Source organism: Lampetra fluviatilis, chromosome 57 (assembly GCF_964198595.1).
Source record: "Lampetra fluviatilis chromosome 57, kcLamFluv1.1, whole genome shotgun sequence".
Classification (NCBI taxonomy): Eukaryota; Metazoa; Chordata; class Hyperoartia; order Petromyzontiformes; family Petromyzontidae; genus Lampetra; species Lampetra fluviatilis.
In genome coordinates, this window is record NC_136331.1 from 6,505,008 (window position 1) to 6,532,579 (window position 27,572).

General features: G+C 48.0%; 3 protein-coding genes across 4 annotated transcripts in view; 2 read left to right on the forward strand and 1 right to left on the reverse strand.

Annotated features, from left to right (window-relative positions):
* Window positions 1–927: 927 nt before the first annotated feature.
* DHDDS (dehydrodolichyl diphosphate synthase subunit) lies at window positions 928–17,703 on the reverse strand. 2 transcript variants are annotated; one of them, XM_078880379.1, is made up of 9 exons: window positions 17,557–17,703; window positions 12,237–12,333; window positions 11,261–11,377; window positions 10,481–10,623; window positions 9,697–9,813; window positions 8,420–8,521; window positions 7,095–7,209; window positions 6,071–6,178; window positions 928–4,356 (listed from the first exon to the last, which is right to left on the reverse strand). In XM_078880379.1, the coding sequence occupies exons 2-9, from the start codon at window positions 12,297–12,299 to the stop codon at window positions 4,096–4,098; spliced, it is 1,026 nt and encodes a 341-aa protein (XP_078736505.1). In that variant the 5' UTR covers window positions 12,300–12,333; window positions 17,557–17,703; the 3' UTR covers window positions 928–4,095. The 2 variants fall into 2 exon arrangements, with proteins under 2 accessions (XP_078736505.1, XP_078736504.1); XM_078880378.1 differs by lacking the exon at window positions 17,557–17,703 and adding an exon at window positions 17,051–17,521.
* A 434-nt stretch (window positions 17,704–18,137) lies between these two features.
* LOC144950374 (PH-interacting protein-like) lies at window positions 18,138–27,256 on the forward strand. The gene is made up of 5 exons (XM_078880490.1): window positions 18,138–18,231; window positions 18,406–18,464; window positions 18,616–18,645; window positions 18,801–18,860; window positions 27,032–27,256. Exons 1-5 carry the CDS (start codon window positions 18,177–18,179, stop codon window positions 27,254–27,256), a joined length of 429 nt encoding a protein of 142 aa, XP_078736616.1. The 5' UTR covers window positions 18,138–18,176.
* Window positions 27,257–27,259: 3 nt separating this feature from the next.
* The window catches only part of LOC144950375 (PH-interacting protein-like), a 39,526-nt gene continuing 39,213 nt past the window's right edge, over window positions 27,260–27,572 (forward strand). Inside the window, exon 1 of the mRNA XM_078880491.1 lies at window positions 27,260–27,266. Coding sequence (XP_078736617.1) covers window positions 27,260–27,266 — 7 coding nt within the window. The remainder of the gene's footprint in view (window positions 27,267–27,572) is intronic.

Consider the following 27,572-nt stretch of genomic DNA (forward strand, 5'->3'; position numbering starts at 1 on the left):
TAACAGAAGCGGGGGACAACGCCATGCCATCTCAGCTGATTCAATTCCATCGGTCACATCCTCAAATTCAGATTTAGCATCAAGTTCCTCTTCAATTCACAGAAGTTCAAAAACTAAATACGCGTTAGTACAGCATCGTCGCCTCCTAATCACTGTCCCATTGCTACTAACATGGTTAGTTTACTTGACCGTCACTCATTGATTCCTCCACCCTCATCCATACTGTTCAATCATCATGCCGTGCTCGATAGCATCATACTGTGGGTCACAGCAACGATATCACTTACCCACTTACAATCACACTCGCTCGCTCCATCACCACGCTCCCGGTCGTACAAGCTTCCTGCCTGTTTCTTCCCTCGCACTGCCTCCACTTTGGAAACATCTCCCATTGTCGTCTCTACTCAATTCGAGAGAGGCGTCAACGCCTACCTATTACAACTTCGATAATAGTGACGTTTGTCGCTTGGGGATTTGGCCCATTTTAGATGTTCGTAACTGTTGGGGAAATTTTTAAAGCTTTCGTGACTGCAGGGTTTCATATTCTTGGTTCTTTCGGTAAAGTCACGTAGAAGGGAAATAACAAAATTATACAAATATAAAATACAAACTCTCACGACGTTTCGACTGCAACACAAGCAATCATCATCACGTGTGAAATCCACAGAAAGAAAATTTTAAAAAAGTGGCGGTTTTTCCCAATGTCAGCACCATAGGTGCTTGCTGTGGATTTCACACTTGATGATGATTGCTTGTGTTGCAATCGAAACGTCGTGAGAATTTGTATTGTTTTATATTTATATTTTATTATTTCCCTTCTACGTGACTTTACCGAAAGAACCAAGAATATAAACTCTTGGTGGGTTTACCTTTCACTGAACAATGCCAACGCAGAGACACACGGAGACCTCAATTTAAACAGCGTCTTTATTTGAGAAGCTGCCTTTTCACTCGTGAAATGGATTGTGGGTGAAGCGAGATCGAACCTCCGTTCATCGCCGCGCAAAGAGCCAGAGCCTAAACGCGAGCAGATGGTGGGCGGGGAGGGAGGGGGGGGCGAGCAGCGTAGGACAAAAATTCCACAGAGAAGACGGCACTTGAATTCTGAACGCAAAAACGACACCCAAAATTTCGATTTAAAGCTTTCGTGACTGCAGGGATTCATCTTCTTGGTTCTTTCGGTAAAGTCACGTAGAATGGAAATAATAAAATAATAAAAATAAAACATCATAAAATAATTTTCACGACGTTTCGGCCACAACGCAAGCAGCCGTCCTCAGGTGGAGAACAGGTCTGTCGAGTAGACAGAATCTGAATGACACACTCCAGCCTTGGAGCGACTATTTAAGCTGGGATGGAGGGGGGAAGGGCGCCTTGACAAAAGAATTTGCATATCAAGAGGAATTTAACATATTTATGGGAAATGCAGATATGCGATTAGTACTACTTGTGAAATGCGTAGGTTTGGCGCTCCAAGCCTGGAGTGTGTCAGACTGTCTACTCGACAGACCTGCTCTCCACCTGAGGTCGGCTGCTTGCGTTGTGGCCAAAACGTCGTGAGAATTATTTTATTATTTTAATATTTCCATTCTACGTGACTTTACCGAAAGAACCAAGAAGATGACATCCAAAATGTTCGCAACGCCACCTTGAGAGAAAGGAAATGTAGAATCGGCGGCGTCTCACGACACACCGAGAGGCGAGGGATGTTGACCTCCCCGGTCGAACGACGACGCACTCCGCTAGAGGGGACCTCTCTCAATGTGACAGATCACGTGTGTGCTGCGGAGGGCCCTTGACCAAAACGTCACCTGGCTAGACACTTTTCTTATTTGCTGTGGACAAACAAGTTGCGTGTTATTTGTGCATCACTGCCAATTGCGGTGTCACCAAAGCAATTTAACGCATCAGCTCGTCGTTTCATAGACCATAACGCCTCCTTCCCATACCGTCCCTCCACATTAAGATTAGATATTTTTCTGTACACATCCCATCAGCTACACGGTCTTCTGGGAGTGCATTACATTACTTAAATCAGCATAGGCTCAACACGAGCAAACCCCCGTCCGATTTCGACACTCGGTGTGTCATCAGGAAACACGTTCCTTCGGAGTGGGCAGGTAGGAACTTGGTTGGACAGCGCATTCGTGCGATCCGTGTCACGCGGCGCAAGCTGCGTGGGGCGGTGCGTCACGTGGTACCGAGCCCGCCTGAAGCGCTCTTATGAAATACAAATCGAGGGCGTGGCTATGCACGACAGACAAATAATCCCTGGTGGGCAGTGTGGAACTATTGTTCCTACCTGTAAAAAGACAGGCTTGAAACAAATGTTGATGTTCGTAGGCAAGGACTGGTTTCGACAGTGTCTCATCAGTCACGCTCGCTTAAACCAATGCTGGTGAACCGCAAGATGTTTATATTACACAAGGACCCTCTAACGGAGACAGTCCCCTTGTCGAAGATTGGACGGATCAACATCCTTTGATGATTTATGTGGAGGGACAGGCACGGGAAGCAGGCATAATGTCTGCTTCAGCTATGCAATGACAATTCTCACTGCCGAACTCTGTGGAACAAATCGTGTATATACATGTAGTAGAGATCAACATTGGCACGTTGAAATACTCACAGACTCTACAGCAGCTGTGTACGATCCGAGGTTTTACGCATGGAATCACAATCTGCAGATCCCGCAATGATTGACGGGTCGGGGACGCATTCAATTTGACTGCCAAGTCGGCAAATGACCACGATGGATTTTAACCGACTTTTCGCAAAACACTTAAGCTCCTTGAAATTCGTCAGTTTTCGCGATAATCAAAGTGCACAACAGCTCACGACGTATATATATTTTTTCCCGCACCCCCCAAATACATTTGAACATTACAATAATAATATTAATTACATCGATTTACACAGATGTCGCCCAGCATTTCAAGCGCTGTGATCGAACATTGGATTTGAAAGTTTTGCCGATTACGTTTTTCTGCCACGTGTCCAGCGACGCAACACGCGCCGCCCCACCTTGTGCGTTGAACTTCTTCCGCACCTTACGTAGCCAACCGTGGGCTAATTGGAGAGTCAACTTTCTGCATCCACAAAGCAGCCAGCGGTGGGTGGCACGGCTATCGATCGTGCAGGAGGTGGTGCTACTGCACCGAGGCCCATGGTCTCGAGGGGCCCCGGAGTGCCATGCTACGGAGAGAGGGAGGGAAATTGAACAGAGGGTCCTCCCCTTTTTTTCCTCGCATCGGGGCCCACGCTGGCAAGGCTACGAAACCGATGCGAGTCTTTGGGGCCTCCGAGCATTGGTCCTACTCGAGTCGATGGTTCCAATACGAGTCTATGGGTCCTATGTGAGTCTACGAGTCCTGTGTGAGCGAGTCTATGGGTCCCTTAGCTTGTATCGGTCCTACGTGCATCTACGGTTCTAAGAGTAGTCGACAGGTTTTTTGACTATAATTATCTCTATGGGAGTCTAGGGGTATTCTATGGGAGTCTAGGGGTCTCTGTGCGAGTCCACGGTTCCAATGGGAGTCTATTCAAAGCTGTTAACCCACACGGTTTACCCGTATTCTTGTACAGGGAAATTGAGTTCAGGTCCATACGGCGTACAGCCGTTTGAATACGGGCAACAAAAATAAAATGCGTCTGTTTGTGTTTCTCCCTTGCGATGGGACTTTGTAGGATGAACGTCGAGATTTCTAAGGGCACGGGGTGACCAATCAGGTCTGAATTGGGCTGTTATAAAGGTAGGCACTGATAAGGGGTTGACAGTTATGGTCTATTGGTCGGCGAAAGTCAGTAGTGTAGCGATATCGAGTGTGCAGGCAGTGCAACTGCACAGAGGGTGGCCCAAGGGCTGGAGGGTCCTAGGTTCCTGGACTATGAAGACGTGGGTTTGGGGGGTCACGGTGAGAATTGGACAGGGCCCCACCCACCCTCCCCCCCAGTTAATTTCTTGCACCAAGGCCCATGTTGTTGACAACGCTCTCGCCAGTGGACAGCAGCAGCAGCAGCAGCCCCGTTTGGATCGAAGCCGTCTGGACACGTTGCTCGCACCGGCAGCAGCGCCACTCCGCAAAACGCTTAGCGTCATCTCGCGGGCTCGGCGCTTAGCTCCTCGAAGTAGGCCGTGCGCTTGCGCTCCAGCGCCTGCAGAAATCTTTGGGTCCTCTCGCGCCGCTCGCAGGCGACCTGCCTGGCCGCCTCCTCCTCCTCCTCGGCCGACGCCGCCGCCGCCGTGGGGTCGTCGCCGGCCACCACCTCGCCGTGTCGCAGCCTCTGCAGCGCGACGCTGAGGTCCAGCTCGCGCTCCTGCCGCTCCACGTCATCGCGGTGGCTCGCGCGCACTTCCTGCAGGCGAGCAAAAGGAAAGAAAAGGCCCGGCTGAGACTCCGGCGGTCTCCGCGTGCCGAGAGCTTCTTTCCCGATTACTCAGTGGCAGAGGTCGCAAACTGGTTTTGATTCCTTACCCGTACCCGGCCGCACCAGGGTTGCAAACGGGTACCCGTACCCTACCCGATACCCGGCCGGGTACGGGTAGCCGGGTATCGGGTAGGGTACGGGTATCGGGTACCCGATTGTGACCTCTGGGATGAAGCAATGTTGCAGGCGTGGGTGGGTTGATTCTAGGAACTTGAATTGTGAGAAGAGACAAGACGTTGGGAAATGAGTGACAAACGGTTACTCACCAGTGACTCACGGCCTTCTCACTCATTGGTTGGGGTGAGTCAAGTGCGGCTACCCGTACCCGCCGCACCAGGGTCGCAAACGGGAACCCGTACCCAACTGGGTACGGGTAGCCGGGTATCGGGTACGGTACGGGTTTCGGGTACCCGATTGCGACCTCTGCTCAGTGGGCGAGAGCAGAAAGTGGTGTGTACGTATAATAGTGAACTTCTTTTGCACCGTGCGTAGCCAACCGTGCTATTCGGAGGTACCACCTAAGGAAGGAAAACTTTACGAGTACCGATGCATTTTCACGGCTAATACTGTACACAGAAACTTCCTGGAGAACCGACTTCATTTCAAATGGTTACCACAGAATTTAATTGCGATAGGGGACGCAAGGAAATTGCAACTACGACTATTACGCCACCTCGGGCAGTACTAACCAAATTCAATATTTGATCTTGGCTCATCGCTGGCGAGATGAAAGCGATTGGTGCGTTCGCTCGAACGCGCCGTGAGCCTCTTTAGGTAAGAAACTCACGGCACGGAGAGAAACATCAGACGCCGGGCCATACCACAAACGACACAACCCAAAATCGCACCGAAAAGCTACATAACGGCCGCTGTTGTGTAGTCACTGGGGACCAGGTAAGATCGCAGGGGGCTGAAATCCACATTTAAACCCAGTCCATAAAAATAGCAAAGCAGTCAGAATGCACTGCTTGTCAACACTGCCCCCTCCTGTATGAGACGTAAAAGTCATTTGTGGATATCTATAATCTCATTCGTCTGTACCGCATCTCCAGCTTTATCATCTACACGGTTTCCCTTGGTCTAATGCGGATTCGGTTTGTGCAATTTCGCGTAGGTGCGGTGAACTTTCTACCCAAAACTCGCCGTACGAAGCGGCGTCACCCTGTTACTTAGCAGGCAGCCGTCCCACGCAGTTTCCCTCTGTGCGCTCTTTTTTTTGGAAAGCATCTACCGCATAAAGTGAGGGAAACTGGTACATCTTATCTCGCTTTTATCTCACTAATCTATGTATGTTGAACTTCTTTCGCACCGTATGTAGCCAACCGTGCTAATCGTAGGTGTGGGGGTAATAACAACAAACCAAACACAAAAAGATTCTGCCCAAGTGACGTTATTCACATTGCATTGTGGCTCTTGAATCTGTATCTTGCCTAAAGTTCTAGTCTATCGTTTGCTCGTCTCTCTCTCACCACATCTCTCAGCTTGGCGGGGCCACTCAACCTGCATGCGCAGGCCACATCTGGCCCACGGGCCGCGAGTTTCACAACTCTGCCGGACCGATACGACCGTCGTTCAAAGCCAAACCACGCCACCGACGTTACCGCTGGGCCCATATACAACAGTGCCTCTGGTTGCCCCGCACCTGGATGGCGTGGTAGTTGACTTGGTAGCGCAGGATGGCCTGATAGAGATTCCAAAACGTGAACTCCGGCCAAAGCACCGACTGGAACACGAGGCAGGAGTACGCCGTCTGCAGAGCCACAAGACAGGATGACATTCAACCGACTGAGAGCTAATTCATTACCACCGGTACTCCTCCCGCTTAGCAAAGCACGAGCGAAAAACTTTTGACCGACGGCTCCCCCCCCCCCGACCCCCACGTTACAACCGAGCTGCATTGCGGTCATGCCACGCCGACGAGGTCGTGGCTCGGGCGGCTCCCCGAGTTGTTCTTCCGCAGCAGAAGCCGAGCCGTGACGCTGATGTCGCGCGCAATCAACGAGCCGAGGACGTGTGCAGGCGGCGCTGCGACGCAGCGTGTCGTCAGTGTACTACCGCCACTTGAAACTACACCGTCCACTGGCCCTGCCGAAGCCACGAGGCTTGAGGCCAGCGTATCGAGGTTAGATTGTGGCTCGCAACGGCAAAAAAAAGCAAGTGAAAAACCGCCAGCGATGAGGGTCCTGCGCCGGCTTGGATTGAAGGTGCCAAGTCGAGAAGGGGGTATGGGGAGACATGCGAGTTCACATTGCGTGGGCCAGCGTGGGCTCAGCTTTAGCCCTCTGCATTGGCGATGACACGGACATTTGGTGGCGAGATGTTAACTCCCTCGTCTGGTATGCAGGTGGTTGTGGGTTCGATCCCGACCCTGACGCCTGAATATCTGGAGTTTGCATGTCTCTCTCGCCGTGGTCGCGTGGATTTTTCTCCAGGTACTCCGGTTTTTCCCCTCCACATTTAGAAGCGACGTCACACAATTAAGAGTATTTGGCTGGTATAAATGTCCACTCGATAAGCCACTTCGTTCAGCTATATCCTTTGTGATAGCCAGGTCACATCTGAAAGAGCTACATAGTTCAGTGGGCCTTACCAGGTAAATAAAAATCCGTTTAGTTTTTAGTTCATGCGCTGGCTTAATAAGGGGCGGCACCGGTGTACGGACGGACCTGCCAGAGGAGAAAGTCGCTGAGGCGCACCTCCCCGGAGGTACGGATGAGCACGTCGGGGTCGGGCGAGTGGCTGGTGTACAAGCACCGGTCCAGCAGGCTCTCCGTCACGTCGCTGTGTACAACAGAGACAAAAATCCCCCCACCACCCCCGTGTAGCCTTAACAGACTGTTGGGTCAAGTGTTGTTAGCGAGCAGCACCTGTGAAAGCTGGAACGTTCACCTAATGCCATGGTGGCGAGATGTTAACTACCTCGCCTGGTATACAGGAGGTCGTGGGATTCAATCCTGACCCTGATGCCTGGTTAAATAACAAAAACATACATTTTGATTTAAAGCTTTCGTGACTGTAGGGATTCATATTCTTGGTTCTTTCGGTAAAGTCACGTAGAAGGGAAACAATAAAATAATACAAATATAAAACAATTAAATTCTCACGATGTTTCGACTGCAACACAAGCAATCATCCATCAGGTGTGAAATCCACAGCAAGAAAAAATCGCCACTTTTTTCAAATTTTCTTGCTGTGGATTTCACACCTGATGATGATTGTTGCAGTCGAAACGTCGTGAGAATTTGTATTGTTTTATATTTTTACTATTTAATTGTTTCCCATCTACGTGACTTTACCGAAAGAACCAAGAATAACAAAAACATAGTTTAGACGTATTTATAACTGTAGTAAATCTGCAATTAGATGGTAAAAGGTACTTTTTGCATATTGGTGTAGGAAGTCTTACTGTCACGACTGTAGTGGTATGGCATTACTAATTACACATGTCAAAATCTACCGCTCAGCAATTTCAGAAATTGTCACTTATTGGGGGTTGATTTTCCATTCAACTCGAGATTATTTTTGGTCTCGATTCTATCGTCTTATTTGTTTTGTTTCTCGTTTCAAACGATGCCGCGGCCCATGTGAAATCAAGCCGCGGTTCTTGTAAAAATTAGTTATGGGCAGTGTACAAAGAAGTTCACGGATCGCGTTAAATGAAACCGTAGGTCATTTTAGGTGTGCAGGGTGGAGTTTCCTTTCCCATGTTCCATTGTTTACCACTTCACTTCTGAAGCACCATTTGGTTCGTACCAATGTATGTTAAGCTTCTTTTGCACCATACATAGCCAACCGCGCTAATTGGTTTGCTACTTACACCAGTGCAGAAACAAGCCCAATGGCTTGAGCTGTGGCTGTACTGGTGGTGGTAAAGGCGTCACGAGCTTCCCGGCACTGCTAGCAAATCTCCAATTAGCACGGCTGGCTACGTACGGTGCGAAAGAAGGTCTACGTACGTACATATACATACGGATGAGACTGTGGGCCTCACCTGGGTTGCAGCAGGCCCTGCTCCACACCCCAGGCCATCTCGCGCACGGCGTTGGTGATCTCGTGGCGCGACGTGTACGCAAAGCACACGTTCAGGAAGCACCTGGGCAACAGCGCGCCAACGCGGGGTAGGTCAACGGACTACCCACCACCCATCGGCGCACTCGCGCAAGACATTCGCCCCCGAACCCCAACGAACCGGGTCGGGTCAGCAACATCCTCAACACCTGAGCAAGTTCTTTGTGACCGTGTGCTTGATTTCGGTTCCGGGAATTGTTCCCAGATATTACTTTGGCACGGCATGGATGCGTCACCCTATTTTGATTAAGAATGGGTTGTATATGAATTATTTTTTTAAATTGATTATTCATTAGCGGTACCAATTTGTTTAAATGTGATAACACACACGTGAAAATATTACCACATAATCCACCTTCGGATCACAGAGAAAATGGAACCGGTAAATATTTGGTCACCTCACTCCTATGGGCCAGTGAAATATCTCTTCTGCAAAAACATGTATATGGCCACTGTTGGATGAAGGTCTCTTCATGCCACATCAGTCACGGGGATTTCTGATCATACATCACCATGCTGGTCAGTGCGGGTTCCTGGGGTTCATAGCGCATGCAGCATGCGAACCACTGCAACACCAACCATTGTTCATATAATTACGAACATTATCATACTACTATGCGTAGCATTACTGGAATGATTGCTGCGGCAGTGGGCATTGTTAAATCAACGAGCGGAGGGAATTAGGGCAGGACCTTTTAAGATTATCATTGGGTAAATAAGGGACATTAAATCATTCTTATTACCTGTTGTGAGGTGGCTGGCCGGCTGACTCAGAGGTCAGAAGCGTTGAGCTGGCATCGCAAAGATTCTCGGTTCAAACCTAGGCAGCTAACCGATTGAACCACGTTCTCAAGTGCAGTGAATCTATAGTGTGGTTTCCAATTGAAAAAAAAATAGATCACATTTTTAAATGGTTCTGCACTTTAGAATTAAAATCACGGTCCGAATGTTGTCGAATCTACCTCTTTCATAATATAGAAGCACTGCCCTCCACTGTGTGCGGACCACAGTTCACACATGAAGGGATCTCAGAGGTAGCTCAGCGGCATCCGCTTGCGAGGGCAATCGTCTAACAGGGCAGGCTGCACTGCTCTGCAAGAGATCCGAGTGGATGCTTCGCCTCGTGATATAATGTCAGCAGTGTGCAAAACGGGATATGAGTCACAACGACAAGGAAAAAAAAGGAGGTAAAAATAATACTTGTCGTTATGGCTGGTGGACGTCACGGCTTTGGCGATGAGCTCCTGAATGTCCTGCGGCAGCAACGTGAGGTCGCCCGGCACGCGGATACGCACGCCGTACCTGTTCAGCTTCTCCCTTTGCGGCCACAACCACAGGCGGGCACACGCACACACAAGACAAAAATACCCTGTATAGCCTTAACAGAAAGTTGGGGCAAGTGCTGTTAAGCGAGCACTTATGAAGGCCAGAATGGCACAGGAGGAAGTGGGTGGCCAGCACCACGCCTGACCGCCTTTGTCTCCCCGGTGGCGAGGTTTACACAACGCACTAGCTACTCATTTAAAGGCTGAGTCGACCTAGAGGAGGCCCAAGACCAGTTCAGATAACTGTCACTGGTGTTGGCCATGAGCAGGAATCGAACTCGGGTTGCCAGGTTCATGGCATAGAGCGCTAATCGCTACACTACCACTCCCCATGCACACATGCGTTCACATTCACATACAACGCCGGGTACAAGTGTTAAATCCGTCCAATTATTGCCATTTCAGCTCACCAGTAAGCCGAAGAGTGATTCTCACAGCCACAATTTTGCAAACTGAGAATTGTTCTTCAACCAAGTGGCGAGCTGAAACAAGAATAATTGTACGCGTTAAAACGCTCGTACACGTGACAAATTAATCGCTTACGTCGTGGTGGTTGGTGGAGGGCGTTAAGGGGCCTCACCCAAAAATATCAGCGAAGAATAAAATTGTTCTATCCTAAACAACGCGGGGGGGGGGGGGGGGCGAGGGTAGGCCCTCACTTCTCCTGCAGGAGCCGCGCAAACTTCTGGCGGGCGAGCTCCATGAGTCCGTCCACCTCCTCCTGGGAACGCTTGAAGTTCTCGATGCTGAAGGCGTAGACGGTGACCTCGCGCACGTCCATGTCCAGGCACCAGCGCAGCGTCTGTTGGCGCAGCGCGGGGGGATGCGGCCGAGCGGCAGGGCAGTTCTCGTCAAGGAGCACAAACCGTTGACGTAAACTGATCGACGTAAAATCCTCGCAGCAGCAGCGGCGGCGGCTTTTGGCCGGCCGTCGAACAAAGACGCGCGATTTCAAACGAGCTTCTGCGGCCGTCTGGAACGCTCTTCCCTTTCGATATTAGGAAGCCACTGGAGCTATGCACTTTTAAAACTAGATTAAAAACATTTCTTTAGAACTCCTTTTTGTGTTGAGTTTGTTGTCCTTCCCCGGCAGCTCCAATTAGCACAATTGGATACGTACGGTGGCAAAGAAGTTCAACAGAGGTTGGATGTTTGAATCCAGCGGCCACCCTGGTTAATACCGTGGTGTGCATTAACCATGAAGACTACGCGCTGTCATCTTCGCAGGAAGTTAACGAACTTTTGATGTTTTCAAAATAAAGTGGGCCACGTGTGCCAGTCACAGTCCAAAGAAAACAGTTGGCGTTAAAGATCCCGTTGCATTTTCAGAGCAAGAGTGTCGTCTACTTCACAGTGCACGTTGGAGACCACGTGAGATCATTGAATAAGGGGTAGGCCACACGTACCGCTGTCGCGCTCCCCATTCAAAACGTTTGTACCTGTGCCAGCTTGTCGAAGCCCTGCGTGTGTCCCTCCTGCCTCTCCACATGCTGCTTCCTCGCAAACCGCCGGTTCCCGTCCATGATGAAGGCAATGTGCTTGGGCATCGGCCCTGCCTGCCACAAAACACCGGGGGACAGCATTGTATCATTGTCGTCAGGGTCATGTCTATCCAACTGCTTCGCCCGTCGGTTTGTTTTAAATATTGTTTTGCCTTTTCCCCCCCAATGTTATCCCACGATATTAGACGAATAATTTGTTGGGATATTTCGCAGAGCGGCACAAACCCAACACGTTAGAAATTGGCCCATGGAAGCGAATATCACAAAGCCACCTTTGAGATCTCTTTAATTGAATCATTACGAGCTGGAAATTTATCCAATAAAGTGAAGAGCCAAATTAAATGTTGTGCAGTCAAGCGGTGATCGGCCTGAGACCATCAACTCACTACACCACCTGGATTCGAAAACAGGTTCTCAGCGGTGCCAGGTCAGTGGTCTGACATTTGAGCAACTGAGCCACATCCTTCATTCATTGTTTAAAGCGTGCGTTACTACTCTCAGCGGCAGGACAGAGGGGAAAGTGCTGCCCTTATCCGTGTGAAATAAAGATCACTTGAAAGGATCTCAATAGGTAGAGATCTGTGATATCGGCAGCTTCTGTGGATATCACAGAGATCAACCAGAATTTAGATATATTTTCTAAGCTATAATTTGTTACTCTATCACAACATTACTATTTTCTAGTTTATACAATAATGCATCCTTGTTACATGATTAGTAGGCTGCTATTTAGAACTATTTGGCTCCTATAAATTTCCAGAAGCTGAGCCACTACGTTGAGCTATCATCATTTGTGGTCAAGTCGCTTCTGAAAAAGAGATGCATAGCTCAGTGGGCCTTACCTGGTAAAATAAACATAGTTTGTAGTTAATGAGTGTTAAATGCAATATGAAATGTAAACATAACCATTTACCTTTAAGATATTGGCACAGAATTTCTGAAAGAAATTGGGGGCATCCTCTCGTATCCACGACATTTTTGGCTTCGTGAAAATGGGATGTCCTTCAGAGCTGTAAATACATGACACAGAAAATAACGATTCAAGTTTAACTTGCGCTATTGAGTGAAAAACAGCATGTAATTATAGCATTACAAAATTAATCATAATTATACACTGACAATAATGTGTAACGAACAAGTACATCAAGCCATGCTCTACCCACTGTTGTACTCCACGGTGGCGAGATGTTAACTACCTCGCCTAGTATACAGGTCATGGGTTCGATCCCGACCCTGACGCCTGTATATTTGGAGTTTGCGGTGTCTCTCTTTATATTTGGAGTTTGCGGTGTAGTCGCGTGTATTTTACCCCGGGTACTCCTGTTTTTCCCTCCACATTTAGAATCACACGCGTTTAGATTATTTGGCTGCTATAAATTTCCACGTGATAAGCCACCTCGCTGAGCAATCATTTGTGGCCAGGTCGCTTCTAAAAAAAGAGCTGCATAGCTCAGTGGGACTCACCTGGATTTTTTGTTTTTAGGATGAAGACGTCCCCATGTCTCATCACTCGCCATGGTACTGTGATGCATAAAGCTCCCACACGAGTTCATCTCATTGCTCCATCTCCTCTCTAAGGTGGTGTCCCTCTTGGGCATTTTCCTCCTCTGGCTGCCACTCTGCCACTACTCTCAAACCACTGGCCCATCATCATCTAACAATGCGTGCTGCCCAAGTCCACTTACTTTTCTTACGATTCAATATTAATTCTTATCTCGATGTCCGCGATTGTAGTTTAAAGGGAAATATTAAATCATTCCGACTGATCTCTCGCACAGCAGTGCAATGCTGCTGATTTGAGAGTAATGTCTATTGCGTGACAGTCAAATTAACATTTGTAATTCTCCAAGCTATAACTTTCTCAAATTAAGTGCAGAACTATGTTAAAAGTGACGGGCTATTTTTTTTACGTGCAGTCATTGGTTACCAGCCGAGACCATAAATTAACCTGCATTGAGAACTGGTTTTGTCGGCATGTAGAACTTCTTTTGCACCGTACGTAGCCAACCGTGCCAATCGGAGGTGCAAAAAAGGCAGTCCTGAAGAAACGGGTTTTCAATCTAGATTTAACCAGAGGCAGGCTGCCTGGATTCGCACCCAAGATCTGAGCGGGGCCAAGCTCAACGCTCTGAACACAGAGCCACCCAGTCACCGAAGATCTACACCAATGATTCTGAACCTTTACCGCAGCACTGCATCCCTTTGGTTCTCAATCGTAATTTTTTTTAAATTATAACGTTCAAAAACACATAGGTTTCATCAAACAAAGTAGTTGTACTTATGTGCCCGTGCTTAATATTCGTTTCGATTATTTACCTTCTAAAAACATCTGGCCATGTCTCGCACCTCCAGAAAGGGCATCTCGTACCTCCCGGGAGTGCGTGCACGTCAGGTTAAGAATCACTGATCTATACGTTCTCAAGTACCCAGCGTGGACTCACTAAGAGTGGAGTGCAGGTAGGCCGGCTCGCTCCACCTGGGTCAGCCTATAACTTTGTCCGTTGAAGCAGTTCTAAACCACGCTTAAACCAGCAATCAAGGCTCAACAGCTAGGCCAATCCACAACTCTGAGCACAGCAATAAAGCCCACGCCAGAAAGTCCTTGTGCAGGGGGAACAGAACCAATAAAAGATTACCTAATTCCTCTCCAAACTGTTTAGTGTAAACAGCTGACAGCCTAAATCTGGTCCTGTGCACTTTGTTGCGCAACCCTTTAACTTTCAACGACCACGTAGCAGAGATAGAAATGCGTCACACACAGTTGTCGAGCACGGGGAATGTAAATGTGTGATGAGTAATAAGAGCCATAAACCATAGTTTGTTAGCATGGGTGATGAACTGGACTCTTAAGAGTGTACGATAACAAATGTTTAGATTTAAGTTCGAGAAATAATTAAATATAATTCATTTACAACCATATGCCAATCAACTGTGGGATGAAGGCCTCTCCTTGCCGTGTTGGTCGTGAGGGTTCGTATGACGAAACTTCACCACACCGGTCGGAGTGGGTTTGTGAAGGAGGGGTGGGGGTGTCCAAGACCGGTTAGGATATCCCTCACCACTGATGTTGGCCGTGGCCAGGAATAAAACTCAGTTCGCAGGGTCCATAGTGCAGTGCGATGGCACAAAGAACACGTTTTAAATGGTAAGCGAGTGCTTTTTGGGACCTTAGGAAGCTACCGGAGCTACGCACTTTTAAATTTAGATTAAAAACTAATTTCTTTAGAACTACTTTTTGTGTGTAGTTTGTTGTCCTTCACCCGGCACCTCCGATTGGCACGATTGGCTACGTACGGTGTGAAAGAAGTTCAACATACGTACACCACGTACTCGCACAAATCCCCTCGCGAAACGTTTCCGTCAAAAAGGCGGTTGAACTTCTTGGGAGCGCCAACACACGTACATACATTGTGTGGGCCGGTGAGGTACGTGCGGTGCGTTCGTGTGCGAATGTGTGCAAGACTCCGGTCCTTTGTCGTGCGAGGGGGCGTAATTGCGCACGTCAATGTGCGTGACACTCAACAGCACCGCCTGCATATCATTCACCTGAACGTGCGGTTAAGGTGTTGGTGGCACACAAAAAGCCACCGGGTCTTAACATTTTTTAAATTTTTTTATGAATTTTGATGTTTTATGTTTTACCTACGTGACTTTACCGAAAAAAACCTAAGAATATGAATCCTTGCAGTCACAAAAGCTTCAAATCTAGAATTAATGCCCTCTACGGGGAGGAATTCCACCTATCTGTTAGAGTTTTTAATAGACTACGAGACAAGAAGTCACAGCTTCTCGAGACGCTGGCCTTCCTCAAGAGATGCCGATATAACAAAGTAATACCCATCGCTTTCTTTTAAGGGATTACATCTTGAATCATTGCCTCACTTGATGCAGCTAATCTGGCTGTGACGGTCCCACCTGATGACGGAGACTTGTGTTGCCTCCGAAACGTCGTGATTTTTTTAATTATTTTTTATTTATTTTATTTTATTTTTTATTAATTTTTATGTTTTACCTACGTGACTTTACCGAAAAAACCTAAGAATATGAATACGGGTCTTAACACTTTCATAGAAACTTCCGTCCCTGCAGACGCTCCCAGAATCGTTTCCTGGTATGCGTTTGCACGCATTCACTCCGTCACAGCCACGACTTGAATCTGAAAACCCGAGTGGCGAGAGGAATGAATGAACCAGTGGCGTTGCGTCGTTGTCATGGAATGCAACGTGGCTTCCTGCAACGTGGCTAAATTTCCCACCTACTCTTCATAACCCGGGGTCTGGGCCCCATTGCAGATGCAACACCTGCACACGTGATAGCTACGCCACTAGATGGAACCACAGCTGGGCACCATCACACCTGGTAGAGGTGAGGCATCAATATAACAATGCTGGGGCAAACTCACCAGCCATGGGTCTAAGTCAGCCTGGCACACAGAGCCTAGCAAGCCCAAAAAGCCACTGTGAAGTAGGATATTATTCCACGAAATATATTCAAGTAAAAATGTACCTATTTTGCTGAAATAAACATTGAGCGAAATAACAAAGACTTTTGTACGATACAAAATTACACTTCCGACTGTATTGTGAAAGGCGTTATATGAAGATTAAATTATTGCCATCAACCATGATCAATCCACTGCTGGAATGAAGGTCTCCTGAAGCCGTCAACCATTGAAGAAATGTGCACGACATCAAGCTGGTCAGTGAACATATCCTGTACAAGCCTACAGGACTAGTACCACACTTTGTGAAGGCAGAAGTGGGTCTTTCGGCAAAGTCACCACGTCACTACGTGACTTTACCGAAAGAACCAAAGAGTATGGATTCCTGCAGTCACGAAAGCTCAAAATGAAGATGGTATTCCTATGTTTTGACTCGCACCCACCATGGAAATGCAGAATTCTCATCAGCTGGCTCGGGGCTGTAAACTGTGAGACACACACACAGACTGCCCCATGTTTATTTGGGGACGAAATAATTTTGACTTTGGAATGTGATTAATAAAAAGTACATTCATAATTGTGATTTCACCGTCTAATATTTCACTTGTCTGTCTCGTTAAAATGTGTACACGAATGTTTTACTCTTATAAAGTGCACGTATGAGTAAAACAAGCGAAATCTAAACCCAATGTGTGGTGTGGGTGACGTTGACAGCGGAGTTCAACTTATCCCCAAATCTCACGAAAGCCAAACTCCAACCACGTGTTCCTCTCGAAACCAGCTGGCCGCTCATCTCCCCGTGCTGGAAATTCCACATTCCCACGGCGAGCAGAACGCAGGAACATCCACGGGAAGAATCCCCGGACCCCCCACCACCCACTGTTGAATTCCCCACAGCACCACACTTCTAGGAGCGGTGGGTCAAGTGGTTAGCGCGCTGCATGAAGGCGGCAACCCACCCCTCCCCCCAAGAGTTCTCTTACTCCTGGGGCCACGGCTAAAGTCAGTGGCGAGAGATGAATGAGCCGGTTCTGCCCACGGACTCACAATCACTGAACCCACTGGCCAGGGTCGATAAAGTACCGGTACTGAATGATCGGCACGCGGTGTGGTTTGGTGGAGGGCAGTCATTCAGGAAACGATTTGTCAAACGGGCTGTAGCAATACATTTAACGGGGCACGTTAACTTAGAATGGTAGGTCAAAGTTAAAGGTATCCAGCGATAACCAACAGAGTTCTTTTATAATTAAAATTAAGCCAATCTGCACTCAACACGTTTCACTCACCGGCGCTTGGCGAGGTTGTAAATGTTGCCGGTTCTTGCCGTGACGCCGCGCCGAACGAGAGAGCCACCAAAGTATATAAATGAAACGAAGTGCGGTAACGAGACGGACTTTTGATAAATCGACATTTAAAATGGACCGAGGCGACAGTGAAGCGACTTTAAATTCCCCGAGTTGACGCGGCTGCTCCGGTCCGCCATGCCTCGTGACGTCACGCAGGCGTATCCCTCCGCGCCGAGAGGGGGGGAGGGGCGCCGCATCACCACCTCCCCCCCCTCTGCCCGCGCGGTCTACATCCGCAACCAACAATTAACGCCGAGCCACAATTGAACGGGGATTAATAACGATATTAATCGTAACACTTAAATTAGCGCGAGTACCTTTGCGGTCGCTGACAACGCTAATATTGTTTTTCTTCACCCGATGAAACAAAAAGCACGCAGAGTATAGTCGCAGATACAAACAGAATCAACCTCACCGCTTGACAATTGACTGCCGTTTCGGCTCACCTGCGTGTGCAGGTGTAGCGGTGCCGGCTACGCGCGCTCTCCTTTTACCTCGGCACCCCCCCGGGGGTTGCCGCGTGGGGAACTCTTTCCGCGCGGCGGACGCATACGGTGGCGCCCGCCCATCGCCACAACACGGGGGAGAGGCGGTGATGCGGTTTTTTGTGTTTTTTTTTGCTTCAAGCTAAAAGCGGAGAGCCTAGTAAGCCCCGCCCTCCCGCAGCTAACCACGCCCACTACGAAGTAAGCCCCGCCCACCAGCGGCAAAGCTCCGCCCCCACCAGCCATCAAGCCCCGCCTACTAACGTCAAGTCCCACCCCCTATCGGATTAATTCCCGCCTCCACAACCCCCATTCTCCAATTGGCCCATAAGCCCCGCCCTCTACTCAACAGGCTCCGCCCACATCCACAAAAGCCAACAGCATTCACTTAGACCACGCCTACTTTCCCCAAACAGCGTGAAACCACGCCCAGCCCATGCCCATATTAGGCAGCGGCCCTTGCTATAAGCCCCGCCCTCACCCCCCCTTCCACACGGAGCGCGCGAGGAGCGCGAGAGAAATTAAATAATTAAAGAGGGAGGCTGAGCCGAGCAGGGGCGGCCTCAAGCGGCGGAGGAGCCATGGCCGCGCGGCCGAGCCACGGCGGTGGTGGCGGCGTCTCCCGCCTTGAGTCGGGTAAGCGCCGGCCACAGAGGGAGGGGGAGGCAGCAGCAGGAGGGGTGATAGGCGCTAGGCGCGGAGAGAAAGGCAGCGGGGCTCCCACCGTGGTTCGTGTCGTTTCGTCGTTCGCTCAAACCCGCCTTTTCAACCCACCATCGCTGTTCGCCGCCCCCCTTTCTCCGTTCGCAGAGTTGTTCTTCCTAATCGCGAGGTTTCTGTCGGCGGGGCCATGTCGCGAGGCGGCCGAGGTAAATCGTCGTTCCTACTAATCGTTCGGCGCAAGGGTTTTGTTGGGATTTCACCGATTTGGGTTTTGTTTTGTACGAGCCAAGCGGCGATGACTGACCCTGCCGTGTCCTCCCTCCTTCCCCCCCACCACCCCTATCCGCCTACTCGCAGGTCCTTGTGCGAGAAATCGAACAACACAAGGTAACAAAAAACCCCACGCCGTCGGCATTTAAATCTCGCCAATTAATCCGCGGATCGACTCAAAGCTCGCGGGGGAAGAGGTCCCCGGTGAGGACGGCGGAGTTTGACGAGCCGCGTGTGTTTTGTGTGCGCGATTTTGTGTTTGTTTGTGGCAGCTGCTGCCGAGACGCGTGGACTGGAGGGGCGCGGAGCACGAGCGCAGCTTCGCCGAGATGGTGAGCGAGCGAGAGCGGCGCCGGCCACTCGCCCCAACTCAAATCTCCCGCACAAAATTTCTGGGCCCTCTTTTTTTTTTTTGCGCCCAGTTTTTACACGGGGGTGCTAAAAGGGCCCCCCCACGACTCTCGCAAAAATACACCGACGGCAACCGCCGACCCCCCCCCCCCCCCAAACAAAATCGTAACTCGACGCCAATCGACGGGGGAAGTACCCTCCGACGAAATGCCGTCGAGAAATTTGATCGAGAGCCCCCCCAAAAATTAATAAAAATCACGTTTCTTTTTGAGAGGGGAGGCGGGAATAAGAAGTAAAAAAATAAACAAATCGAGGCCCCGGGAGCGAGCCGATATAAATAAATAAAGAAAAAGGGGCGTGGCCGCGCGACGGCGGCTGCCTTCATTTGCATAAACTACGCCCTCCCGTGACTTCACGCGCGCCGGTTGGCCCCGCCCACCGCGGGTGGTGGCGCTGGTGGGTGGGGGGGGGTTGCTGCAGCCCCAATGGCGCGGCGCGTTACGTAGCGGCGGCGGGCGGTGTCGTTGACGTCGTCTGCCGTGGGAGGCGAGCGCTGATTGGACCGCGCTGACGCCCCGCCCCCTTTCTCGTGGCTGTTGTCGAGGGGGCACGGGCGGCCGTTGCGCAGCGCTCATTTCGCGGTGGGGTCGGCCCGCCTCGGACATTGCGTGGGGGGGCCGCTCCCTATGAACGTGAAGCCACACGGTTGCATATAGTTAAAGAATATTAAAGAAATGAAAGGTTTTGTAGGGAGAGGGCAACCCCCTCCGCCTCGATGAAACGTTTGCGCTTCAAGGCGGTAGCGAAACGTACAGGAATATAAAATAATGCCGTGCTATTTTGCGCGGTAAGCCAGAAAAACATTTCCCCCCCTCACAAATGCACTTTATTTAAAATAAACCCCCCCCCCCCTTCATACGAAGCAAATTCGATGTCTAAAGGTGCATGTTTTGTCGTAGTTTCGATGCTGATTCTGATGTTAGCCCGGCGTCTGAATGGAGTTGCGTGTTATACAGTATACACGCCGTGTGGATACGTGTTCTCGAGTTTTAATTGCCTGCCCCGTTTGAGGTAAAAAAAAATGTTTTTACCAAACTTATCTTCCTACGCGCGATATTAACGCAGTTTACTCACTGATGTTACCCACCCAACGGGGCTAAAATCTTGAAAAATAATCACCCAACGCCTCGGCTATAGCCGCTTTCCAATTTTAACGAGCAATATATAGTGCGATTTAAACGGTGTAAAAGGTGTGCAAATAAAAGTCTAAAATTATAATTGGGCAAGACACGCCATAACTCCAAAAAATAACGACATCTTTAGTCAACTTTTTGGCAAGTTAAGGGTTTTGTAAATATAAATTACAGGGTGAAAGTCACGTAGGTTAAAAGAAAAAAATAAATTAAATCACGACGTTTCGGAAGCAACACAAGCTGGTGGAACCGTCACAGCAAAATTGCTGTATCAAGTGAAGAGAAGTCCCAAGAGACACGACCTTATATACTAGCTAAGGGGGGAGGAGCCAGAATGGCCCACGTGAGAGTAGTTGTTGTGAGAAACAGTCTGTTTAGGTACTGTAGTGCTACAAGTACTGTAATGTTAACCCTATACGGTTATTCAATTTTTTTGGCGAGGTAAATTCGTTGGAGAGATGACATTTGGCAAACAATAAATCCGACGACTTGCGTAATTTGTCAAGGACCCCCGTAACTTATGTACTTTTAACTTTCGCACCGTACTATTACAGTGGGGGGAGTGGTGGTGTAGTTGTTAGCGCTATGCCGAGCTGAGAACCCGGCGACCCGAGTTCGATTCTTCCCGCTCGCGGCCAACACCGGTGACGATTATCTGAACCGTTCCTGGACCACCCCTAGGTCGACTCGGCCTCAAATGAGTACCTGGTGCGGTGTGTAGTAAACATCGCCACTAGGGGAGACAAAGGCAGCCGGGTGTGGTGCTGTCCACCCCAACCCCTCGTGTGCCTTTCCGGCCTTCGTAGGCGCTACTCGCTAGCAGCACTTGCCCCAACAGTCTGTGTAAGGCTATACAGGGGATCTTTGTTTTGTGTGTAGATTTGTAAACAAAGGTTAAACCTGACCAACTTGTGTAAATTCTAATGCTGTTCTAGAAGAGCCAAGGGACCTGACTTGGCACAAACACAATCGTGTGTGTGCTTACGTCTAGAATATTACAAAAACACGATTTTATAAATGTGGGCCCACCCCAATAACATTGCAGCTGGTGGATTGTTGATTGGTTTCGCTCGTAGGGCTTAGCCATTGCTCTCTAAGCCTCATTGCTAAATAAACACGCACATACTACAGTATCTTCATCATCTTGGTGAACCAAGTAATTTGCCTCACCTGGATGCCCCACTCACCTGGAGTGGGGCGATCGGCACTCTACAAAGGATTTGGTGGTTAAAACGTGTTTTTGATAGTGCACAAATGCAATATTAACATTTTTGTCAAATTAAAATGTTTTTGATGTATAACACCGAGACCCTTTTTCTTGACAACAGGCAAATTTAAACTGGTTTTGTGTAACTAAGCCGTTTTGTTTATACATTAATGAAAATAAACCCCCGTGCAGTATAATAATATGAGGTTAGGGTGATCACGTGCGAGCTTTTGACACAGCTTTGCAATATCATTTGGTCTTAACAAGAACGGTTTATGTAAGTTGGCTGCACTAAGTCTGTTTAACTTTATGAACAAAAAGCCTATTGACACGTTACATTGCATTTGTTTGCACTGCAGCCCATTCCTTTCTAGTTTTGTGTAGATAAATGTTCAGGCGCTAAATGCCAGCTAACCAAGAGAGAGGGGCTATCCATTGTTGATTTTGGTGCCACGGTTGCTAGTAGGTAACTACCTCGCCTGGTATACAGGAGGTCATGGGTTCGATCGCGACCCTTACGCCTGCTGTATATTTGGAGTTTGCATGTCTCTCTCTGTGGTCGCATGGAGTTTTCTTCTGGTTTTCCCCTCCACATTTAGAATCAACATACATTTAGAGTATATTTGTCTGCCTTAGGTTTCCACGTGATAAGCCACTTGGTTGAGCTATCATTTGTGGCCAGGTCGATTCTGAAAAAGAGCTATATAGCTCAGTGGGCCTGATAAAATAATAAAAATGTCATATTTGTCCCATCGTGTGACAACATCACTCGAAATATGCCCAATCTCCTGAGGACCTGGAAGTTAAGCTTGGTTGAGCTTGATTTAGTACTTGAATGGGTGACCCGCTGTGGCTTGCCAGCTGACGTAAGGCTAAGTGAAGCTGTGAGGTGGCAGTTGCCACTGGCCCAAGCATCTTAGTATATGAACGCTCCGAAAAGAAAGTCTTATCTCCTTCGGGATTTCCTGGATAAATTGGCATTAATCGTTGCATGTTAATGGAATTATTGACCAAATTCCGCTTGCATCCCTGACACAGCAGATACGTGTGGTTAAGTGTGGTCGTGTTACCCCCACAAAGGGCTGGACATTTGCATTGTAATATTGTGTGTATTATATTAAAACGTGTCTGATTAGGGGTGTAAACGATGCATTCTTCATTTGAATTTTGGCCCTGAATTAGATCGGTTGGACCCTATCGGGTTGGTGTACACGGCTTCCAAAACTCCAGTCCTCGAGATCCACCATGCTAGGTTTAGTTTGACGATGTTCTAGATTGAAAACGAATTTCTTTAGAACTGATTTTTTTTGTTTAGTTTGTCCTTCATTGCACCTCCGATTAGCACTGTAGGCTACGTACGTTGCAAAAGAAGTTCAAAACACATACATACTCCACACTAAATGTTTTAATTAACTCGTTCCACACTGCATGCGCTCAGATTGTTAAACGTCCTACATGACGTGCCAAGCTAATAATGCTGTGCATCACGTTAAATACTTGTGCACACACAGATCGCAATAATAATTATAATTGGCTATTTTTACCTCGACATTGCTGAACTATCAACTGTTCTTTCTATTAAGATTATTCTGTAGTGTTGTGTGTTTGCATACTTGGCCTTTACAGTGTATTGAGGTGACAACAGTGTTATTACATGCTACATAAATACAAATATATTTACAATAATTCTATCTCAATTTTCTGGGATGATAATAGGGGGAGGAGAAAATTGTGGCCTGGTTTTAACAAAAAAAAACACGAACAAGTCAAAACGTATCTAAATTATTCTAGAAAATGTAATGCTTTTCTATGGAAGCAAGTGACATTTTGGGAAAATGGCCTTCATAATGCTCTAAAATAGGGCCATCGTCCAAAACGTTGCCTATTATATTTTTTTTCTTTCAAGGCAGTGTTATTGACGAAAGTGAACTTTTTTTGTGATTGGTGCATCATTGTCAACGCAATATAACCACACAATGCTTTTATAAAGAATAAAGGTGAAGACCTCGAATGTGACGTGGGTTTACTTGCCCAAGTGTTACCAATCGCGTGGGGAAATAGGTCGGTGTGAGGAGCAGCTAATAATTAAACCGGTGTGCGAGAATCGTTCATAAGCACTGTTAATCCACCACAGTATAATGGATAGTAAAAGTGTTGTGGTTTTTGCACACGTGCCGTGATGTATACAAGTATGTAAACACCAGTGGCAGCATGTATGTTGAACTTTTTTTACACCGTATTTAGCTGCCCATGCTAATCAAAGGTGTGCGGGAAGGACGACAAACTAAACGCAAAAAGCAGTTTTAAATAAATGAGTTTTCAATCTAGATTTAGAAGTGCATAGCTCCAGTGGCTTCCTAATATCGGAAGTGCAATCCAGATGGCCGTAGAAGCGTATCCGAATGCGTGCAATGCGGTTACCGTCTTTGATAGATGGCCAACCAAAAGCCACTGCTGCGAGGATGACCGGAATTTGCGAGATGGTATATTCTTAGGTTTTTTCGGTAAAGTCACGTAGGTCAAAAATAAAAATTTATCACGACGTTTCGGAGGCAACACAAGCTTCCGTCTTCAGGTGGAACCGTCACAGCACGATTGCTGTATTTTACTTTTATTCATTTTAATTTTTTACCTACGTGACTTTACCGAAAAAACCTAAGAATATGAATCCTTGCAGTCACGAAAGCTTCAAATCTACGATGGTATATTCTCTTTGACGAGCTCAGCAAGGTATTGTGGTTCGTTTGTGGCAAGGGCTTTGTGTGTAATGTACGTGGCGGCATACTACGGTGTAGCCAAAGTACTTTGACCTCGTGTCAGAGAAAGTATTTTCAGCAGAGGTGTTGTGTTCACGGAAGGCGCATCGTCACCTATTTGGGGCGGCGATCCGCTCGCACAGTAACAAAACAGTGCAGGGAGACTGGGAGAGGTTCATGTTTAACCCCCTGCTGCTGCTGCACCTGGATGGGGTCAGAATTGGCCGGTTGGCTTGATGTGGGGGGGGGGGGCATGCTAACACTTATCAGAGCTTTGAGCCAGCAACACTTCTTGTGATTGGGTGAGTGAAATAGCAACTTAAAGGTCTGTATGTCCAAGTTTATGTCCAAGTTTAAATCTACGCGGTGCCTTCGGTTGAGGCGGAATTATTTTCTTAGCATGATTTGCCTCCATTGACTTTGAACTTGATTCTGCTGCTCGCAATGCGCTCCGGGTTCACGTTGCGCTGGTTAGGTTTTTTGTCACACGGCCTCGGCAGTTGCATTTCGGGCTTCATTTGACGTTCCGCTTGTGAACTTTTTGACTGCGTCTGGCGTTGCGGTGGGTCGTGCAGATTCTATTTGAGTTGCGTTCTTCATTGTTTTGGGAAGGTACGGCAGCAGCTGGTTCAGTGATGGGGTCCAACGTCGGGTGTTTGTTTGGGATATTGCTGTTCGGCCGCAGTTTTTTCCAATATTATTTGGCATCAAATCCTGAGGTACCAGGAGCCTTGGTCGTTTGCCGGAATAGCTTGTGAGACTGGCTTTACGTTTGCGGTAAATTTCACCATTGCCGCTGAGATTGTGCGTGGATTTAAATTGGCAGCGTTGAACCGATGCCCCCTGGGGCCAGATGCCTGCCCGTGACTCAATTTCCCGTGGCCATAGTAGGATTCCTGCTTCGAAATGACCTGCAAATAATATACGTCACTGCGAGAGCACCTTGGCCACACTAATTGGGTACTAACGGCGGAATATATTTAACCTGATGGACCCTGCGGTTGTAATTTTAGCGCGCTCGGTCACTTTTGCCACTGCACAAGGTCCTCTTGCAGTGACAGCTCAACCCTCGGTAAGGAACATGTTCCCTGCCCCTGGTTTATATGAAGGGTTCAGCTGCCTCTGATTACCCCGGCTTCTCAAGTGCAGCTAATTGATGGTCTCTCAGTTCTGCTAAAAGAAAGTTATCCCATAAAATCTTGACTTAAAGCTTTCGTGACTGCAGGAATTCATATTCTTTGGGTCTTTCATCATCCTGATGATGACCGCTTGTGTTGCGATCTGAATGTAGTTTTTTGTTATTTTATTTGAATCTATCTATGTGACTTTACCGAAAGACCCAAAGAATATTATCCTGTTAAATTTGGGTTTTCACGTAATTTTTTTGTCCTGAGAAATAAATGTTGGTTTAACATGCAAGGACAACAATTTTTTCCTGAACATATTCAATGGCCCTTCTAGTGTGGTTAAAGGTCGAAATTAAGTGACTTAAGAAGTTGTTACAGACATCATCTTCCTGGGTAGTTATAACGCACGTGGTGGTGCTAGCCGCTGGAATTGGGGCAGGTCCTATTTTGATTTCTGGCGCATGCAAGAAGGTTTTTTTTCCTACTCTTGAAAGCATTGCCATTCACAACAGGCCAGAAAGACGTCCCTTGCTGACCTGCTCTAGCTGTCATGGTTTCTCTTGCTCATCTTGGAGCCATATAATCTATCAAACCTCTCCTGGATAGATGAATTGTAAAGCCGCGTAGAGTTGATTGGAGGGGGGGGGGGAACACATACAGTAAAACCTTGGATTGCGAGCATAATTCGTTCCGGAAACGTGTTTTGTAATCCAAAGCACTCGAATATCAAAGCACTCGTATATCAGTTGTGATCACGTGACGCTCGGCAGACAAAGCGTATACAAGTACTACTCGTATTGCAAGACCTCGCTCGTTTATCAAATTAATATTTATTGAAAAATTTTGCTCTTCTTGCAAAACATTCACAGACCAAGTTACTCGCAATCCAAGGTTTTACTGTACTAATTAACTGATTACTAACGTCGTATATAATTACAATAACTCCCCTCCTCCACCTCTGATTTCTGCACCGGTTTGGGTATAGTGATTGGGTTCAGTTATTAAATAATACACATTACAACTCCTTATAGAGGAATCATAACAATTAAGTAATTACTAATCTATTATATAATTACAATACCCCCGCCTCTGATCTCTGCACCTGATTGGGTTAAATGATGACGTCACCCTGCTGCTCTATTTAAGGCCTCACTATTCTGGCAAATCGCCCGATGATGCTGGATGTAATTACCAGCGAAACGTCGTACTCAAATTGTAAATGTTGTGGATTCACTCTTCAACACACCGGTGGGCTGAAGTAGTAACTATTTGTCTTTTTGTTTACGTGACAAATCCATTGCTGATTGGCCTTGTCGGGTGCTAGAGGGTTTCGACACATACTTACGCGACATAACCCTAAAACCTTTATTATGAATAACATTGGTCACGAAAGCCTATGTGTTAAACTCCCAAGAAAGTTGGTGTAAGTGAGTAATAAACAATTGTGCTAATAGTATTTGCACCGTTATCGCACAAACATTAAAGTGCTGTCTCGTAGGCGATCTGCAGTAGTTGCACGGTAGAGGCGACGATTGCTGTATAATCCCAATAGAGTAATTTGTAGCAAATGTTTGAGATTCGGACCGTAATGCTGGTGTACAACAGCTTTCTGCATTCGAACAACATCATGGAACTTTTAACGTCCACTGTGAAGCAGACGGCGCGTAGTCGTATTTGACTGTTCGTACACACGACCGCGGTATTAACCAGGGCGGCCTTCCGTATTCGAACTGGGAACCTCCGCAGCAAGTAGAGAACACGCTACTGCTGGGCCACGTCACCGCCCCCCCCCCTCAATCCAACATTGGTGGCTGGATGCGTGTGGCTGGCTGACCGTGTGTGTGTTTGTGTGTTGCGCTGCCTCTGCAGGTGCTGAGCCACACTCACCTGGTGCCCGAGCACCTGCTGCTTGTGGTGCAGCGGCTGGGCCCTCTCCTGGACCGCGAGATCCCGCCCAGCGTGCCGGGGGTCTGCTCTTTGCTGGGGGCCGGTCGCCAGTCCCTGCTGCGCACACGCAAAGGTGCGGGCCTGCAACATCGTTTTAACACGCGTGTTACAGATGGGGCGTCGTTCCTCTCCATGGCATTTTTCTGACTCATGTGGGGTCTGCTTTCCTGCTCCCCCCTCTTACACCACTCATTTTTATTCCCGGGCCATTATCCAGATTTACGCTCTACATTCCTCCAATGTCCTGGGGTTATTTCGAAAGAAGCTCTTAGGCCTCTCGGATCTACACTTTGGTGCCCCCATAGCTCCCCATAGTCATTGTCTGTCTGTGTCTCTTTCAATGGAGAGGGAGTGGAGAGAAAACCTTCATCCAGCAGTGGATTGACAAAGGGGCTGTACTTTACTTTATTATCCTCCTGGGTGTGGCATTCATGCAAATGATAAGCGACGCACGGGTGCATTT